This window comes from Squalius cephalus (genome assembly GCF_949319135.1).
Source record: "Squalius cephalus genome assembly, chromosome: 22".
Classification (NCBI taxonomy): domain Eukaryota; kingdom Metazoa; phylum Chordata; class Actinopteri; order Cypriniformes; family Leuciscidae; genus Squalius; species Squalius cephalus.
The window spans coordinates 3,384,852-3,403,770 of record NC_137143.1 but is presented as its reverse complement, the minus strand read 5'-3'; the positions used below and the strand labels follow the sequence as shown (position 1 = coordinate 3,403,770).

At 36.8% G+C, this 18,919-nt stretch overlaps 1 protein-coding gene across 4 annotated transcripts; it reads right to left on the bottom strand.

Annotated features, from left to right (window-relative positions):
- Window positions 1–694: 694 nt before the first annotated feature.
- Window positions 695–13,770, bottom strand: LOC307150413 (uncharacterized protein). Of its 4 annotated transcripts, none has more exons than XM_079857635.1 (7): window positions 13,662–13,770; window positions 12,865–13,040; window positions 12,702–12,740; window positions 8,580–8,648; window positions 4,420–6,415; window positions 2,938–3,006; window positions 695–2,144 (listed from the first exon to the last, which is right to left on the bottom strand). In XM_079857635.1, the coding sequence occupies exons 2-7, from the start codon at window positions 12,895–12,897 to the stop codon at window positions 1,921–1,923; spliced, it is 2,430 nt and encodes an 809-aa protein (XP_079713761.1). In that variant the 5' UTR covers window positions 12,898–13,040; window positions 13,662–13,770; the 3' UTR covers window positions 695–1,920. The 4 variants fall into 4 exon arrangements, with proteins under 4 accessions (XP_079713761.1, XP_079713760.1, XP_079713759.1 ...); XM_079857634.1 differs by having other exon boundaries at window positions 13,382–13,740; XM_079857633.1 differs by having other exon boundaries at window positions 12,865–13,021; window positions 13,662–13,740.
- Window positions 13,771–18,919: the final 5,149 nt, after the last annotated feature.

Sequence of the window (18,919 nt, the reverse complement as noted above, 5' to 3'; positions counted from 1 at the left end):
AAAAAGAGTTTAATCTACAACTAAGCAGAATTAAAAGATACAGTAGCAGTACAAAACATCAGATTAGTTGTTCATACTGTAGATAATGTAGAGATGTAGTGAGGCCTGCAAATGGTGCTAGTGATGCTAAGTCTCACTCTTGCATAGCACACCCAGGCCCGGTTTCACAGACAGGGCTTAGATTAAGCCAGGATTAGGCCTTAGGTTCAATTAGGACATTTAAGTAGGGCTGGGTATCGAGTTCGATACTTATTAGGCACTGAACAAAATGCCTCGATACCATTGAGTATCAAAAAACATCTTGTCGTTCGGTACAAAATTTCGATACCCAAGGGGTTAATCTCGCCAACGTCAGTGAGCCAATAAGCATGCAGCATGATTGGCTGTGGCAAGGCATCAAGGAAAAACAGTAGTTTGTGCCGTTTACGCCCAGAGACATGGCTCACAAACATGACAAATAGGCATATAGAAAGCTAGACATGTCTACTTTTAAACGAACCAATTCGAATTGAAAACAAATACTCTCTATGTAATCCAAATGAAAGGTGCATTTCTCTCATAGGCACACACACGTTCACGACACTGCAGAGAAGACGAGTCAGCAACGTCAACTTAATCTTTGCAGCCAACACTGACTCAGAAAACACTAGTATATTAATAAGCAATTATTAATGTCTCCTGGCTATTTTTCCCCGACACATTCACAATGGTTATGCTACTTTTTCCAGTGCTTTGCGGCTAGCTTTATGCGTGTGCTTGAGCGCGAGGCATATATTACGCCCCCCAGTGGCCTATATAAGACATTGAATCTGTAAAAAAAAAAAGTCAACAAACTTTTTTTTTTTAGGTAATATGTAATGTTAAAACAGGTTTCATAAAATTGGTATTGAAAAAAGTATCGTCCAGGAACCGGTATCAAAGTCAAGGTATTGGTATCGATATCGAAAAACTTTTAATGATACCCAGAAAAAAATATTACTGATGTGCATCTTGAGACAAAACAATGGCACTAATATATTTTAAAACATGTCAGTGCAAGTTGCTTCAGTTAAAACAGCTCAAACATGCATTGTAGTCTGGGACTAGCTTAAGCCATGTCTGTGAAACCTAGTGTGGGCTAGTGTTGTCCATGTATTCATCTTCACAACACAGAATATTTGGTTCGATTGACTGATGCTCCTATATTTGATAGGAATATCAGTGTGATTGAAGTGAAAGAAGCAGTAAAAAAGTCATCTATTCTCTATTATATACAAACATTACTGTCTGGATATTGTCAAAACCATATCAAACCATCAAGTCTAACCTTTAAACCTTTCCACTTCAAACTAATCTTTCCTTAATTTGAATGATTCTTTAATAGTTTTTAACCACAACCAACCATCTGCTCCTAATTCACCTGGTATACTACCATGATAATAAATCTACTACTAACTAGTAATTGAACCTCATAACATCAACTCACATTTAAATAGCTGAATTTAACTTTTAAGGAGTTCAACTTTACAAACGAACTCAGCAAATGAAGTTGCATGAACCTCAAAACAAACTATCGTTATACTAAAAAGTATACAAAATTTCAGGTAGAGACATAAAAATATAAACAGAAACTAGGTCAAAACTCTAGCAAAACTTGTAGGATATTGAATTTTTGTATTACAATATGTGTGTTTTTATGTTTGTTTGTTTTTTGCCTCACACGTACCCTATTTGAAATGATGTTTACAGTATGTTTATGACTGATAAAGGCCACGAGCTGGAAATTACTGGTCTAACAATAAAGTTGTTCAGTATCCTACAAGTTTGGCTGGAGTTTTGACCTGTTTAGAAGAAGAGTGTGTATCTCTGGAACAACTTGGAACATGGAAAAAGGCAAATTATACAAAAACCGCCATGCTACCAGAGTTGGTAATCTTCATATTATTTGCACTGCAAACTCTTTTTATAAGCTGTAATGCGGTTATATATGAAGAATTTGAGGTTCTTCCAGTCCCGGTTCTTCAGAGCTTCTGGTTCAGCCTTTAAACACTTCTCACAGTCACTCTTTGCTGGTACAGTACAAGATGTGATGAAATGCATCATGTGCCTTTGCACCGCCTGCACCTCTGTCTGCTGCCAGGGTTTTTTCCTCTGGGTAGTTTTACCTGAAAGAGGTCAGAAAAAAATACATAAATAAAAAGACAAAGAATAGCGTGTGCTGAAGGTCTGAATCCAACATCAGTATTTCTGGAAACAGTTTTCAGGTCACCTGGCGTAGATGGCATGGTATGTTTGGTCAGAAGACAAGGCATAGTTCTTTATTAAACTCATAAAAGACAAAAGAATTATGGGAATACTGGATACTAAACGACAAAGAAATGCCACAATCAAGACCTTGAAGCAGAAATGAGGGAGAAACACCCAGAAACATCTCATATGTGGTGCTCACAAGTATAAGGGGATTTCCTCTCCATTAATGCTGGGATAACACGCTTACATCTCCTTCCATTAATAATAATGGCTAGTGCAGTGACTGGGATATATGTAAACCTAGCGACATCCGTTGCCATAGGAATGACTTATCACGAGAAAAGAAAAAAAGTTTTAGTCGCATAACATCAGTTAACGGAAACGTCGTCATTTCGCTTTTTTTTAATCGGCATTTAGAAAATAATCGCAAAAGTTTTGCACAAATCTAATGGAAACGCGGCTAGGAAACACTGGTTTCTAGATTCTGTCCATTGGACTGAATGGATAATTGGGGAAATGATAATTTGCTATAAGCATACTGTACTCTCTTCAAAAAGAAAAGGTTAAATCCGATCACTTTTTATACATTCATTCATTTCCCAACATTTTTGGATTAATTACATAAATCCATCAACAAATTATATAAGACATAGCTATAATAATCATTTCAAATGACAGTAAAGCTACTTGCAGTTGAGTAATACAAACCATAAACAGTAGATGAACAGTGTCCCTCCTGTATTTGCCCGTCTTCCTCATCACAGTTCACAACTTTTTCTGTGGAGGTCATACAAAGCACAGATTCACAACATGATGAAGCAGAAAGTGGTGAACACAATAAAACCAACAACAATAAAACAAATATATTGTAACACTTTACAATAAGGTTCATAATTTAACAACCTTAGTTAACATGAAGTAAGAATGAACAGTACTTCTACAGCATTAATTAATCTTAGTAATATTAATTTCATCATTTACTAATTAGTCCAGCCATTTTATGAAAAAAAGTTGAACAAATTGCAACAGAAACAAACTCAACTGATTTTGTATCCTCAATATGTCCTGAGTAAGGAAAAAAAAGCCCTGAAGAATCCCATTAGGGGAAAGTTTCGAAAAAGACCCAAATATAGCCTATTCATTCTGTTACTCACGTGAATAGGGTAAAAATGTTAACCTTTATATATCACCATGAAAATTACTGAGTTGATTACTTACATCAAGACAAACAGAAAATATATTTCAAGTTTTTTGAAATGGTGCATAATCTAATTACGTATGTGCTAATTTGCATAAATACCACAACAGATCTAAACATTGGGTCTAGCCAGGTGAAAATGTCTTGTTGAATCTTGTTGACACATAACAGTAAAATACTTAATGTTAAGGTCTGAATGGAATCCATTTAGAATACCCATGAGCATTAATACATAGAGGCAGGAAGAAGTACTTTAAATCAGCCTTTATTAATTATTATATTGTTGCAATGTTTCTGGGGATTCACTTTTGCCTACCTTTTGTCTTCTGCACTCTCCTTACCATTGTCTCCTGTTCTTCCCTCAGACTCGTCCCCCAGAAACAGTCCCACAGACCAAGCCCCAAAACCAATCTCTTAAAAATGAATAAAGGCTGGTTTCTAAAGTACTTCTTCCTGTTTAGATCTGTTGTGGTATTTATGCAAATTAGCACATACGTAATTAGATTATGCACCGTAACAAACAATTTAAAAAACCTTGTAATACATTTTTTGTTTGTCTTGATGTAAGTAATCAACTCAGTCATTTTCATGGTGATATCTAAAGGTTAACATTTTTACCCTATTCACGTGAGTAACAGAATGAAGAGGCTATATTTGGGTCTTTTTCGAAACTTTCCCCTAATGGGATTCTTCAGGGCTTTTTTTCCTTACTCAGGACATATTGAGGATACAAAATCAGTTGAGTTTGCTTCTGTTGCAATTTGTTCAAGGTTGACCCCATTTTGGCTTAAAATGACTGGACTAAGTACGTTATTAATATCAAAAACATTAATACACTGTGAATTAAAATGAACAAACAATGGACAGCTGTATTTTTATTAACTAACATTAATAAATACTGCAACAAATGTATTGCTTATTGTTAGTTAATACATTAACTAATGTTAACTAATGAACCTTATTGTAAAGTTTTACCAAATAAATGAACACACCGTCAGGATCGATCCCAATTTCGTCCCAGTTCTTGCCATGGAACTCAGCTAATCGTCCTTGCTCGAGAGCCATTAAAACTTTGCTGATCTTGGCCAGATGCAGGGTCTTCTCAGGGAGTCGGCAGAACTCACGATGGATTATTATGTAATGTCCAAGAAAGTTGGCGAGCTGCTCCATCTCTGTGTCGGTCATATTCAGCACCGTTGAAAGGGTTGCGGCTTGCTTTCGCAGTCTGGTAGATGTCAGTGACTTGGGAAACTTTGCACCACACGCTTTCGCAAAGCCACGGAGGCAGTCTGACCCTTGGAGATGCGTCACGGCTTCTGGCCTTGCAAACAGAAACCCGTTGTCTTTCAGAACCCCGCAAGCCTCTCTCTGCTGAACCAGAAGTTCTAAGGCACTCAACATTTTTGGAGTCAGAAGAATTGGAACGGGCCAACCATGCGTTCCTCTGGTGACGATCATTGAGAAGTTTCTGCAGAGTATTTTTTCCACTTCGGAGAGCGCCCAGCCCACATCCACGTGCGGATCAAAAGTGTCTCTTGATAAAAATGCAGACAAAGGCACGTTCGCCACCTCTCCTTCCCGGCGCCGGTTAAAGAGGATCACCTGTGCCAGACACACCTTCGCCAGCTCCACCCAGGCTTTAGTAGAGGGACTTTCAGAGAGGCAGCTGTTCCACTTCTCTTGCACTTGACTGAGATATGTATGCATTTTCTGGACGTCTTCAGTGAAGGGCATGATAGTGGGCACATTACTCTTTGCTTCCCTGATGTTCCTCAACGCAGTCGCCGAGATCATCTCGTTCCACTTCTCCTCATGGATCTCTTGAAACTCACTGGCATTCTTCACAAGCTCTTTGTTGTTCGAGAGTAAACCCTGAGCTTTCAAGACTTTGTTTACTTTAACTAGGGAATTCCCAAGCTTGGTGGCGAGCGTTGGAATCAAGAACTTGTCAGATTCAATGTCATACCCACATGTGTACTTGACAGCTTTGACAGTCTCCATGTACCTCTTTGGATTTACACAATCTTTAATTGTTTTTAAGGTGGTGACTCTCCTGGCATTATCCAGCAGCCTTCCCAACTCTCGCATCTTCTCTCGCACGCCCTGTTTATTCTTGGCTGATATCCCACCTTTGTTTAACAAGTGCTGTCCAAAATCAACAATTACTTTGTCATTTTTGATTATATCCGTGATCGGGTCTGGAGTCATGGTAGTGATTACTCCCCACAGTTGTTTAGTTATGTTTGAAGGCACAGGCCCTGTGTATCTACACAAAGACTGAACGCGGTATTTTCCTGGTTTGGGGGCGACTGAGCGAGGTTTAAGTCTACAATAACGCATATGTCGCCAAAGGACCTTTCTTATAAAAAGCCCTTGACAGTACACACAGTGCATGAAATCATCAGCCTGCGCTTCTTTAGGCGGCCGTTTAAATGGCACCAGTTCCCCCTTTCCTGATTTCACAACAGCAGCATTGTGAGCATAGTTTCCTCTGTTGCGAATATAATCTAGCAGTTTTCTTCTCTCTTTGGATCCCTTCGGAAAGCTTAGAGCTTTAGCCACATCAGATTTTTTTTTATGTGAACCTTCTAGATGCCTTGCCATCTTAGCATAAGGCTTACGGCAATACAAGCAGTAATGTCTCTTGTCGTACACTCTGCTGCCTCCTCTTTTCTGGTATGCACTAACAACTATGCCGTCTTTAGAGTTCTGACTCGAGCAGGGCTCTTCTGCCGTCCCAGACGCTTCAGATGTCAGACTGTGCCTATCAAAGGTCATTTTGTCAGACGCTGTCTCGCAGACGGGGGAACTCGCTGAGCCAGATTCATCAACATCCATTTCATCAAGAAGCTGAAGTTTTGTCTGGTCTGGGATGAGGTTATCATCACTGTCAGTTTCGGAAAAGATATCGGAAATGTCGGAATCTGAACTCTCTGATGTAGAATCATAGAGATCATACGAATCTTGAAGAAGATCCATGTCTTTCATCTGAAAAATAATTAAATAAATAAATTAGAAACATATAGAACTGTCACGATTATTTAATTAATTGATCAGCAAATTAACAGAAATAAATTTGCAACTATTTTGATCATCTCTTAATCGTTCAAGTAATTTTTCAATATTTTGGACAGTTGATCTGACAAAAAAAAGGAGATCGGATTAGAAATGTACCGAGTGCAATTTTCTTGGTCGATTCCCTTTTTTTTTAATTTTTTTTTTTTAAGTGTGACCTGTTGATACAGATTTTTGCCGATTACAATTTTCTTTACAGGAACTATAATTGACAGCATTTACAAACAAAAATCTACTTTTCTTCAATGCCAATTTTCTTCCAAAACAAAAGTAAAAAGTCAGTAATAGAATAAGAACAAATAAACTAATTGCAAACAACAGAATAAATAAATGCAATTGGATAAAGCGAGCTATGAAATAAACATGGCTTTATGTTTTTCAGCTGGGTCTGACAGTAAGTTAGTATTCCGATAAGAAATACTACAGAAATAAAAGTAATCAAATGTAAAATATCACTGGATAGTCTTAATTTTAAGGATGAAATACAGATTAATGCTTACAATTAAAGTTCCAAAAGTTATTCAGTCTAGAGCAGCGAGTGATTTTCTGTCTTTTGTTCTTTGATTAACATGACAGACATTAGCAGGAATATCAGGCTGCTGTCACTTTAAGACTTTATGCATGGATCCAATATACTGTTACACAACAGGCGTTATCTTTTCTCAACTATTAATGTTTCAAGTTAATGAACGTTTAACTGAATATTTGCCAAGACGGGTATTTCGTTACTTGCGACTCTCGAGCTGTTTGAGAGGCAACTTGTATGGATCACTAATGCACACGCTTTTGGTACGAGTGCGAAACCTGTGGGAATTAGTAAAATTATGTGCAATACAAGCACTATGTAACTGAAGCGAATGAGACTGATCATTGAGTCTTTGAGACTGATATGAGTTATTCCGAGCATTCCGTCCCTGGCCGGTCGATCGGTGCATCTCTACATCTGATAAAATAATTTTGGCCTTAAACTAAAGGTGATGCAAATTTGATGGTTCTCTGATATTTTATAGTCCAAATGATTTATCACTTGAAACCCCAAAACACATTTTTTGAGATGTGAAGAGATTTATACAGGCTGCACATCATTGAAAACACTAAAAGCTCCACTAAAAGTGGAAATTGGTTATTTTTGTGTTTTCTGAGCAATTTTGTTCTTCCGGGTTGAAAAGCAAAGTTGAAGCAACTTCAATGCGTAATACAGCGCAGTGATTGCATCAGCTGGTTCTGAGTGTTTCTCTGCATTTACTCATGAGAATGAACTCTTTTAACCCAATCACTGCGCTGGATTACGCATGAGATCACATTACAGCGGAGAATTCAAACAACATGTAACAACAACGTGCATGAGAGCGGTTTCTGCGCGGAACGCCGCGATGAGTTTAACAACGCTCGCAATGCGGATCATATAGATCATATCCAGACCGGAGCAAGCGCGTTTCAAGTTTTTATGGACATATTTCATATACTCTAGTGCTCTAAACATGAACTAGCAGCATGTGTGCGTCTTGATCACGTCTTCTTCAAAGGAAATGTGTGCAAATAAGGACACTGATACAGCCGTACATCTGCAATGACACGAGAGTTATTCTGACACACAGAAGACAATGATGTAGACCGAAAATTCAAAGAAAAATGGACAAAAAAGTGACTACGCCTTTATTTTTTCTGTTTAACTGACGCGTGTCATTTGTTCGTAAATGTAATGAAAATATTATTAGACCTTTTAAATGTTCTTCCGCGTTTCTCCCTCTTTCTTTAAAGTTTTTTATCATATAGATGCCCTCAACTCTTTGCTCATATTTTAATATTCATGAATATTCATGTGTCTGTATAAGGAGTGTGTTGCAGGTCTGTGTTTTATTGATTGTTGTCTCTCCTTCTCCCACTTTTCCACAGCTTTACACGCCCATTTCCTGAGACTTTTTCAACTCATAGGTGTGAACGACCAGGCTAAAACGGCGGGGGTTTCCTGACACTTTAAGAATACAATTCACTGAGTAATTGATCATGAGAATAAATGCTGTTTGCAGCTCTAAGCACAATCCCAGTTCAGATCAAAATGGCATTTTTGACTTACCACGCTATTTCCAGTCATCCTCAGTCTTGGTACAAAAATCTCATTTTCATTTCGGAACTGCGACACAATCTGTAAACAAAAATCAAAAGTATGGACAACATTTTGCATTAGTATAGAATTAAAAAAATCGAAAAAGACTTAAAAAAAAATATCAACCTCTGTCTGGACAAAACAGACTCTACTGGGGCTTTATGTAATAGTTCTTTGTGGGGACCAGTTTCGTCCAATTCTTTACAGTTGGTACTCAGACACTATGAGCTGCATGATTACTCATTAAAAGATCATGATCTCGATTCAAACACCCTTATTACTAAATGACAACGATTCTGCCATGTCTATTAAACATTTGACCGCACGATTCTGAATAAATTGAGATATTTTTTTTTTTTAGAGATCATGATTCTCCTACGATTCTGAATAGACATCTAAACAAAATACATGTCATTAAGCTTTTGACAAAATGTTAATTGCTGCAATCTATAAGCCTTGTGTGGTGTTCGGGTCTGTAGGACCCGTTTTCATTTTATATCAAAAGAAAAATGATACAATTAATTATTTTTTTAAACTCAGACTCATTGGCTTTAGCTCATTTTCTGTGAAGAATATATATCAGAACACATTTTTAATGACCACACACTGTACACCCCCCCTACACATTTATATTACACACAGGATGTTAGGGTCCACTGGACCCGGGGCTAATAAAAGTGTGGAAATTGTAGGTCCTGTTTACCTTTACTCTGTCCTCCTCCTGTCAGGGCCTGCTGTTATTATGTGTGTGTGTGTGTTCTTGTAAATGGTTTATGAGGACACAAATGTGTATAATGACACAAATGTGTATAATGACATGAGTATTACAACGTAAACATCTGTGTACTTTTCAAAACTGTGCAACTCACCGAGTGGTTAGTGGTGTTAGTTGGTGATTAAAAACAAATATATCGGCGTAATGTATGATTTCAATCCGTGTTATTTGCTATAGTGGAACTATTTTTTCAGATACCTCACAACCGCGTATAAACTTCCGCTCGATATTTGAGCCTGAAGCGCAGTAATATCAACGAGCAATGAGTCCTCCAACAGAAATCAATGGGATTTTACAAAATGCCAAATAAAACACGACAGAAACTGTATTTCGCTACGCTACTTGTTTTTAATCAACGAACACCACTAACCACTCGGCGAGTTGCACAGTTTTGAAAACGAACGTTAAGGGTTGTTTTAAGGACATGTTCGTGCATGCCCGTAGCCAGCCACTCTGAAGCGGTCAAAGGCGATTCTAAACCAGTCAAAAAGTCGAGACAAGACCCATCGTCCACCACTCTAGTTCATCCAAAACAAACCAGAAGAGACTCAAAGTGCTAAATACCGGAATTATCCTTTAACAAAGTGTTATTGTTTAAATGGCTCATATGGGAAAATTACATTAATTAAGTGCTTTAATTGCATTATTATAAAGAGTTCATAAGAATGTCTACAAATACATTAAGCCTATCTCCGAAGCTAAATATCACCACTTAAAAATAAATAAATAAATAAATAAATAATGCTGTCTATATGAATTACATACAAATGCTCACGATCACGTTGTTAAAATACATCAGTAAGGTTTAGGGGAAAAAATACAGTTTGTACAGAATAAAACTCCCTATTAAACATGCAAACCAAATGTGTGTGTGTGTGTGTGTGTGCATGTGGGAGTGTGCGTGCCTGTGTGTGTGAGAGTGTGGTTGTTTTTGTGATTTATGAGCACAGCAATTTGTATAATGGCATTGGTATTACACTGGTATTACAACGTGAACGTGATTTATGAGGATATTTCCTGAGTCCTCGTATTTCAAAGGGCTTTAAAAGCATACTAAACAGTGTTTTATTAAAAATGTAAAAATGCATAAAGTTTTCTGTGATGGGAAGGTTTAGGGGTCGGGTTAGTGTGTGTGTGTGTGTGTGTGTGTAGGTTTAGGGGTCGGGTTAGTGTAGGGGAGAGAATATACAGTTTGTACAGTATAAACACCATTATGCTTATGGAATGTCCTCACAAGTAAAGCTAATATACTTTTGTGTGTGTTCATGTTTTTTTATCCCGCTGGGGACTTCAACCTGAATGCACACAGACCCATGTGGACCCGTGGCACTGTGGAGACCTAAATTGAGGTCCCCATGAGGAAACAAGCTTATAAATCATACAGAATGAGTTTTTTTGGAAAATGTAAAAATGCAGAATGTTTTCAGTGGTGTGTAGGTTTAGGGGTCTGGTTAGTGTGTGTGTGTAAGTGTGTGTGTGTGTGTGTGTGTGTAGGTTTAGTGTAAGCGGAGAGGATATACAGTTTGTACAGTATAAACACCATTATGACTATGGAGAGTCCCAGTTAACCACATATTCAAGAATGTGTGTGTGTGTGTGTGCTTAATGTATTTGTAAACATTTTAAAGGGGGGGTACAATGGTGTTTCATGTATTCAGAGTTGTTTACAGTGTTAAAGAGATAGATTCTCATGCTAAACATGGGCAAAGTTTTAAAAAAATATTTTGGACGAATAACGGAGAATTTCTATGCTGAAAATCTTACTTCCGGGTTGGTACAAGTTTCGGCTGGGTTTTTTTAGATCGTGGATCTAATGACGTAGATCAGAGTGCAACTCCTTATATGAGCATTTCTCTAGGAAAAGCGCGCCCGCGAGCACGTCGACTAGAGGAGAACGAGACCGCGCACATCAACGCGCTTCAACAGGAAATCATCGGCAGCGCTGCATAGGATTTGTTCAAGAATGTCTCCAAAAAAGTGTGTATTTGGATGTGAGGGAAAGCTTACCGTGTTCAGTTTTCCAAAGAACCCAGTGTTACAGGAACAGTGGATGCCGTTTGTTTTTCCGGGGCAGCAACGGAGTGTAGGAAGTGCGGTTGTGTGTTCTGGCCATTTCAGTGACGAATGTTTTATTAACAAGGCTCAGGTCAACGCTGGATTTGCTAATCGTTTGCTATTAAAACGTGGAGCGGTCCCAGTGATAAAAGACCCCATTCATGTAAGTACAACTGGATCAGATTTCTGTCTGGAAATCAAGAACTACCGCTTGACTCTATAGCTCCGCCTCCAGGACCTCGGATTTTTCCGGAGAGAATCGGAAAGCTGTATTTTACTTTTCTAAATATAATAAAACTAAACACTTTTTTGAGATATTAAGGATGCACTACTACTCTATAGGTACTCAAGATTAACATGAGATTAGGTGAAACTGTGCATGTTATGTACCCTTTAATGAACACTGAATATGAATGGAATTGATGTCTAATAAAGGTTGGTTTAAAGCACTTAATTAATGTCATTTTCCCGTTTCCCATGACCTAATCTAAAGTCAGAAATATTTACTGTTAATAAGTTGTTAAAGCATGATCTAACTCTTTACATATGAGCTAATTAAACAACAATAATTTGATAATTACAGTGACAATGAATGAAGTACTCACTATTTGTATATAGTCTATTTATGTATTAGCTACAGTTTATAAACTATTAATTAACTTTGCAAATGATATGTAAGTACTTTATTACACTATACTCATTATAAAGTGTTACGGCTGATTTACACTTCTGCGTCGATGTGCAATTACACACGGAGACAGATCACAGCACTTCTTCTTTAGTGATTGGTTCACTTCTAGCAGACCAATCACAGCGCTTGCGGTCCGTGTGGAATTGACACGTTGTTACGTTTCTGGAGAGGTGCACGTCAGGCTACGCCACAGCGTAGGTTCGACGCAGAAGTGTAAATCAGCCTTTCCCCCTACAATCCAAATTAAATTTAAATCGGATTTGACCAGTTTATTCTAATTGACGTGGTTACATGTGACTTTTTCTGATTGTGCAACTAGTTTGATTACAAATGGATTATTAGGGTCCATATATACGCAGCTACTGACTGAAAGTGTTATGAGTGTCCAGAATACAGGAACAATTAACCAAAAAACAAATCCCTGTGAAGGTTAAAATCAGCCCTAAACATTCCTCTACCATTAACCTTCTGGATACATAACTTTAAACTGTTACGTGAACTAATTCTCACTCCATTACCATCAAAACAAACACAACGAAGAGAGACTGTAGAATGATTTTCATGAATGTACCTGGTGAGGAGAGCTGTTTGGACCAGTAGCATCATCCATCTGTAAAAAATTAAATTAAATTAAAGTTTATAATGACAACATTCAAATAGTTATTTTTATAGAGCTGTCTATTCCAAATAAACTGCATATTTGTTTATTGGACGCCTGGTTGGGCACGATGTACCTGCTGGTGAGTTTTTCTGTTGTGCACATCCATCTGAGCCTTTAGATTGCAGGACTTCCTTGAATTATTAACATTTAGATCACAAATATGAAATCCTCCTCCGTATGTTAGACCGTCTCATTTATCAACGCTCGGTTCGACCTTCGAAGGGATGCAGCTACACACACACACATACACTGAAAGCAAAATGACGAGAAAAAGGAAACACTTGAGAAACATATTAACATAGGGATGCAAACTTAGGAAGATTAAAAAAATAAAAAAATGACACGCGAGGGCAGACACAAAAATCCCCCAGAAATCATAGATATGGACGGCCAAATTTGGTTAAAACATGACCAGAGCTTGCATGACAGCACTACAAAAACACAACAAAGATAAACAGTATCTATCTATATAACGTTATGTATCTATCTATCGTCTTATTGCTGTGGTTTTTGAATGGGTGAGGGCTAATTTAACTGTAACCACCAGGACAATATTGTTTATAGAGATTTAACGGGTTGTTGTGTCTTACCTTCAAGCCACACTGGCCGAATGTCTGTCCCCGGTGAATAATTCTCAAGTTTCACCTCAGTTTAATAAATTGAGCAGTCTTGCTCCCTCAGAAAACACGGCGAAATGCTCTAGCATAGTAACGTTAACGCTCCAGTTTTGCCCCACAGCCCCGAACAACAGCAGCGGCTCGGCTAACTTAACGGATTGTTTAAACGGTATTTTTAGTTTTTCAAAACCACGCTTGGTTTTTTAACATTTGTATCGCTGGCTATTTGAGTAAGTTAAAACACAATACTTACATTTAAACGTGTAATTAGTGATGGGCGCTTTAAATCGACTTCAAGCTTCGAAACCTTGGCGAATCATTTGTTTCGAAACAGAGATTCGGAGTGCGTACCACGTGATTACAGTAAACGAGGCTTCGTTGCGTCATTGCCTTTTCGACATTTCAGTGGTTCGCCGCTAGGGGTCGATCATCTCTTTGGCTTTAAATTATTATTATTTTTTAGTCTATGCTTACCTGATCTCAGATAAAAAAAAACATTTTTTTTTTTTAATTTGTAGACATTTTAATTAAATATTTGTATAATAAAAGGGAAGAGTTTTTGTTCATTGTCTTTTATTGGTCTGATTAACCAAGCTCTCCATAAAACAAACAAGAACAAGCCCTACAATTTAATAAAATAGCACATATTATAAAGACATGGTATCAGACGATTTGTTAATTGCATTTCAATACGATTTCAGTAAAACATTTGCAATTGGTTTGTGAAAGTTTTTTTATTGTGCAAGTTTTCGCTGCATTTGCGCTGTTCTGACCAGCAGGGGGCGCCAGCGCGTGGCGTTTCGAGCGATTCGAACCAGTGAATCATTTTGAAGCAATTGGTTCAATTGATTCAAAGATTCGAAATGCTTTGTTTCTCCAATCACTGGGCGGAGTAAACACGAATTTTCAAGAGTTTCTAGTTATGCTTTAAAGCCCCACTGAAAATAGTGCGTCCTCTCCTGATCACATAATTACACGTCAGTCTAGAAATAAGTTGAATTTAGACAATAAATATTCATCAATATACAACGGTTTACATATCGTGTTGTGTTTATGACTGATATAATGATTTACAGAGAATTTGCCAGAGGTATCGTTGATAGCCTAAGCTCCAAGTAAACGAGCCAACACTGAACAGTATTTTTATTATACAGCTATGATTTTTTGGATGTGCAAAATTAGCAGTTTCTCTGGATTAATTTTTTTATGTAGCCTATCTGTTTGCATAAATTATTATTATTTTATAATTATTCTACAAACTACTGACAACATTTCTTCTGAATAAAAATATTGTAATTTAGAGCATTTACATTATTTGCTGAAATCTCTCAGATTTAATATAAAAGATTTTGTTCCAAAGATGAACTAAAGTCTTTTTTTACAGTCTATGGTTTGGAACGACGGGGTGAGGGATTAATGACAGAATATTCATTTTTTGAGTGAACTATCCATTTAATTTGTGATAATTTTTATTTTAAATCCCTAACAATAGTACATACTGTGTGTACACACTCTAATTTCATACTTCAATTTACTTAAAATAAAAATAGAAATCCTGCATTTAATTCATTTCTGTACATCACTGTTGACCCTTCCCTTACCAATTAACCAACCCTTAAAGCTGACCATACCACCAAACCAGTCTTCACCTACAGGTATCCACCTCAATGACAAGTGTTATAATACAACATCAACATTTTTTCATGTAAGTTGTTAATACACCTAATATAAAGTGTGACCTCTTTTTCCTCTGAAACCTCTGTTGTTGCTTGAGATTCTGGCTCAGGACCGTTTGGACCTGCTGGGACACAAAGCCTCTGGCTCTGGGATAGCTTAATTTGAAAGAGGTAAAAACTGCACACATTGACTTAATGCAGTGTGGTGCTTCCATTAGTCCTCGGAAGTGGGAAATTCCAAGTTCCCAGTTAACTGGAAAGCTCCTCAATTCTGAGTTGTGATTGGGAAACTCAGGGGAAGCACAACAACCCCAACTTCAGAATCCAATATGGCTGCATCAACCGCAGTGATATTAGTAATCATTATATTAGTAGCCTATATTAATTAGTGATAATTAATTAGTAAACAGTAGTAATATTGGCTGCATCCGAAATCACATACTCTCTTGTTCTTATTTTGAATAAAAAAAGTAGGGGAGAGTGGGGTAAAATGAGCCAGTGGGTAAGTTGACCCACCCCCTGTTTCAAGGCAACTATGCACATTTGGTGTCATGGGACCATACATTTTGAAGGACTCCATCATTTATATATTGCTGTGAAGAGGAGAAGCACATGGGACAAGAGGGAAGTTGTCTTTTCCACAAAAACACCTTTTTTGCTTGTTAAAGTAAATTTTCTGCATTTCAGGTATATTAGCCGTTTTGTCAAAGCAAATTGTCTAAAGTAGTGTATGGTACATGTTGGTGATTTGTCAACATTTAAAACCATGTGAATCATTAAGCTAAAGGTTATCCTGAATTGCTAAGCTAGGCCGTTTTTACCAAAATGGTGGCTATGGGGCAAAGTGAGCCAGATGATGTGGGGTAAATTGAACCAGTGGTTCAACCTTTTTGAAATGGAGAAAATCGACTAAATTGTGTTGAAATAAAATGTCTTTGTATAAGCAACATATTAAACTGCAATTAACATTTATATGCCCTAATATTTCATAAAAACGATACATTCGGCCGAAATATGAAAGACAATATTTTGTTGACTAGTTTTGGATAAATTATAAAGTTTTTTAAAATAGACTACTGCCACATCAAATAAGCTTTTGTTTAGCAATTTCTGCTCATATGTTGTTATATATATATATATATATATAGGCTATATTCAAATAAATGAATACATATAGTAAAATGTAGGCCTATAATTTATTTTTTACAAAGAAAGAGTACACTTGAAATATTGTTGAAATTGTAATTGTTGTTGTAATTGTAACCTTTTTAATAAAATAGCAAAACATATATTTACAAGGTAGATGTAAGCTAAATCTTAAAAGGTCAATATAAGCCTTCTCTTTAAATTATTTGTATTGTGCTTTATATTAGTGACACATTTGGGGAGAAGATTTTGTTTTTTTAATAACCACGCATAAACATTATTCTCTCAAAAATACAAACATGTACATACATGTTGCTCACATATTATGGTAGCCCTGTTTTGTGCTAAATAGTGCATTTACACCTTTGCCATTAATATGTGTATAAGCAACTGAAAAAAGCACAAATGTCAGGGAATTTCAAAACATCCCAAGGGCCCCAAAAACACCTCAGACCCCCGAGGGTTAACATTGTTTAGAAAAGTGTGTTTAGTGTGTAAGTGTGTTATTAAATTATTATTTTAAAGAGGCAAGTTTTTTATTATTATGCTTGCATAAAAAAGTGAAAGATAGGATGGTCAATTTACCCCCAGATGGCTCAATTTACCCACTGACTGGGATCAACTTACCCCTAGCCTGGGGTAAGTTGAGTCACATGAACACTTTTTTTCTGAGGTCATATTTTCAAGGCTCTTTGTCATAGGTGCATTTTTTAATTTTCAGTTTATAGGCAACATCCCAAATTAACAGTGGATGTCTTCATTGTACTTCTGTCTCAATTTCCCTTGCCTTGAGTTCCACATAAGTAAAAACTGGCTCATCTTACCCCACTCTCCCCTATGTCCTATATAGAATGTGTGCAGTATGAATGTAATCCGGACGTATAATCGCCATGATGTCATTATCGTGTAGTTGTGTTGCGTCACTGTTCAGTGGGGTATTGACAGCTATTAACTACCTCTTTGATGCTTCAAAAAGTTCAAAAAGAGATCGTAAAACTAATCCATATGAATCGAGCGGTTTAGTCCAAATTGAGACTCAATTGCTTTATATGATGAACAGATTTAATTTAAGCTTTTAATGAACCTCATTGGTTCTTGCAGAAGCTCAAACGTGATGCGTAACATGAGAATGAACCTCATTGGTTCTCGCATATCAAGCAAACAAATTAAATCTGTTCATCATACGATTATGTCCCTTCAATTTTGGACTAAACCGCTCAATTCAAATGGATTAGTTTTACGATCTCTTTATGAACTTTTTGAAGCATCAAAGTGGTAGTTGCGTAGTTGTCAATGGAGGGACAGAAAGCTCTCAGATTTCATTAAAAAGATCTTCATTTGTTTTTCAAAGATGAACGAAAGTCTTACGGGTTTGGAACAAGATGAGGGTGAGTAATAAATGACAGAATTTTCATTTTTGGGAGAAATAACGATTTAAATGTTTGTAGTGAAGACAGTTAATATAAAGTGGGACAGAAGAAGAATATGACCCTTTAAATCTGTTCCAGATCTCTTACTGTGGCATCAGGAAGACGACGAGGCAACGGCAGGGTTATGGCGCAGCTGCAAGTCTTCACCCCGCGTCTGAGATGACACACACATAACACCATATCTTCTGGTATTAGTTCTGTAAGTTTTATTTGATTTGTAAGTCTTTCTGTTTGTAGCCTATTTATCCAGATAAGATGCTTGTTCACTGAACACACAGTCGCTTTGCTACACGTTATGGCTTAACCTGTTAACCTTCACCCCCTTTTGAGCATTAATCCGAATGCGAATGAACTGACTCTGAATTGTAGTATTGCTTCTTATATGAGGATATGAGGAATACAAGGTCAATATTGATTTTCACTAACGACAAAACAACAATTATCCGTAAATTTATATGGAACTAATAAGCTATAGGAGCTTTCCATCTTTACCTTCATCCCTGTTACGTTGCATTCGGAGATCGATTAATTTTGACTGACAAAACACCAGCGGACGGAACACAGTGAGTTGTTCAAAATCTTTCTTTTTAGTAAACTCTGTGTGCACAAACAATGTTCTCAATGCTGGAGTTCATGTGTAGAGCCCCTGGTGATACTTCCAGCAAAGTTTCATGTTGTGTCGAGTCTTCTTAGTGTTTTAAAAATAGTGATTTTTGATGCTACCATAGAAGTGCCCCAAGCACTCCCATTCACAAGCCAATTTGACCAAAAACGAAAATCAAACTTAAAAGTGGCGTTTCCATTCGGGTAGATTAACAAAAAGACCCTAGGTTGCATTTTGGCAAGTTATCCTTTAAATGGTTGCTACAAATAGTACATATATAGTGTAAAAATAGTTTGTTTATTGTAAAGCAAATGTACTGAACTAAAGTTTTATTTTATACAAAATATATATTTTACATAGGGCTGTCAAAAGATTAATCGCGATTAATCGCATCCAAAATAAAAGTTTGTGTTTACATAATATATGTGTGTGTACTGTGTATAATTATTTTGTATATATCAATACACACACATGCTTGTATATATTTAAGAAAAATGTGTAATTTATATATAAAAAAAATATATTTATATATAATATAAATTATATATAAATATATACAGTATATGTATGCAAATATTTCTTAAATATATACATGCATGTGTGTATTTATATATACAAAATAATTATACACAGTACACACACATATATTATGTAA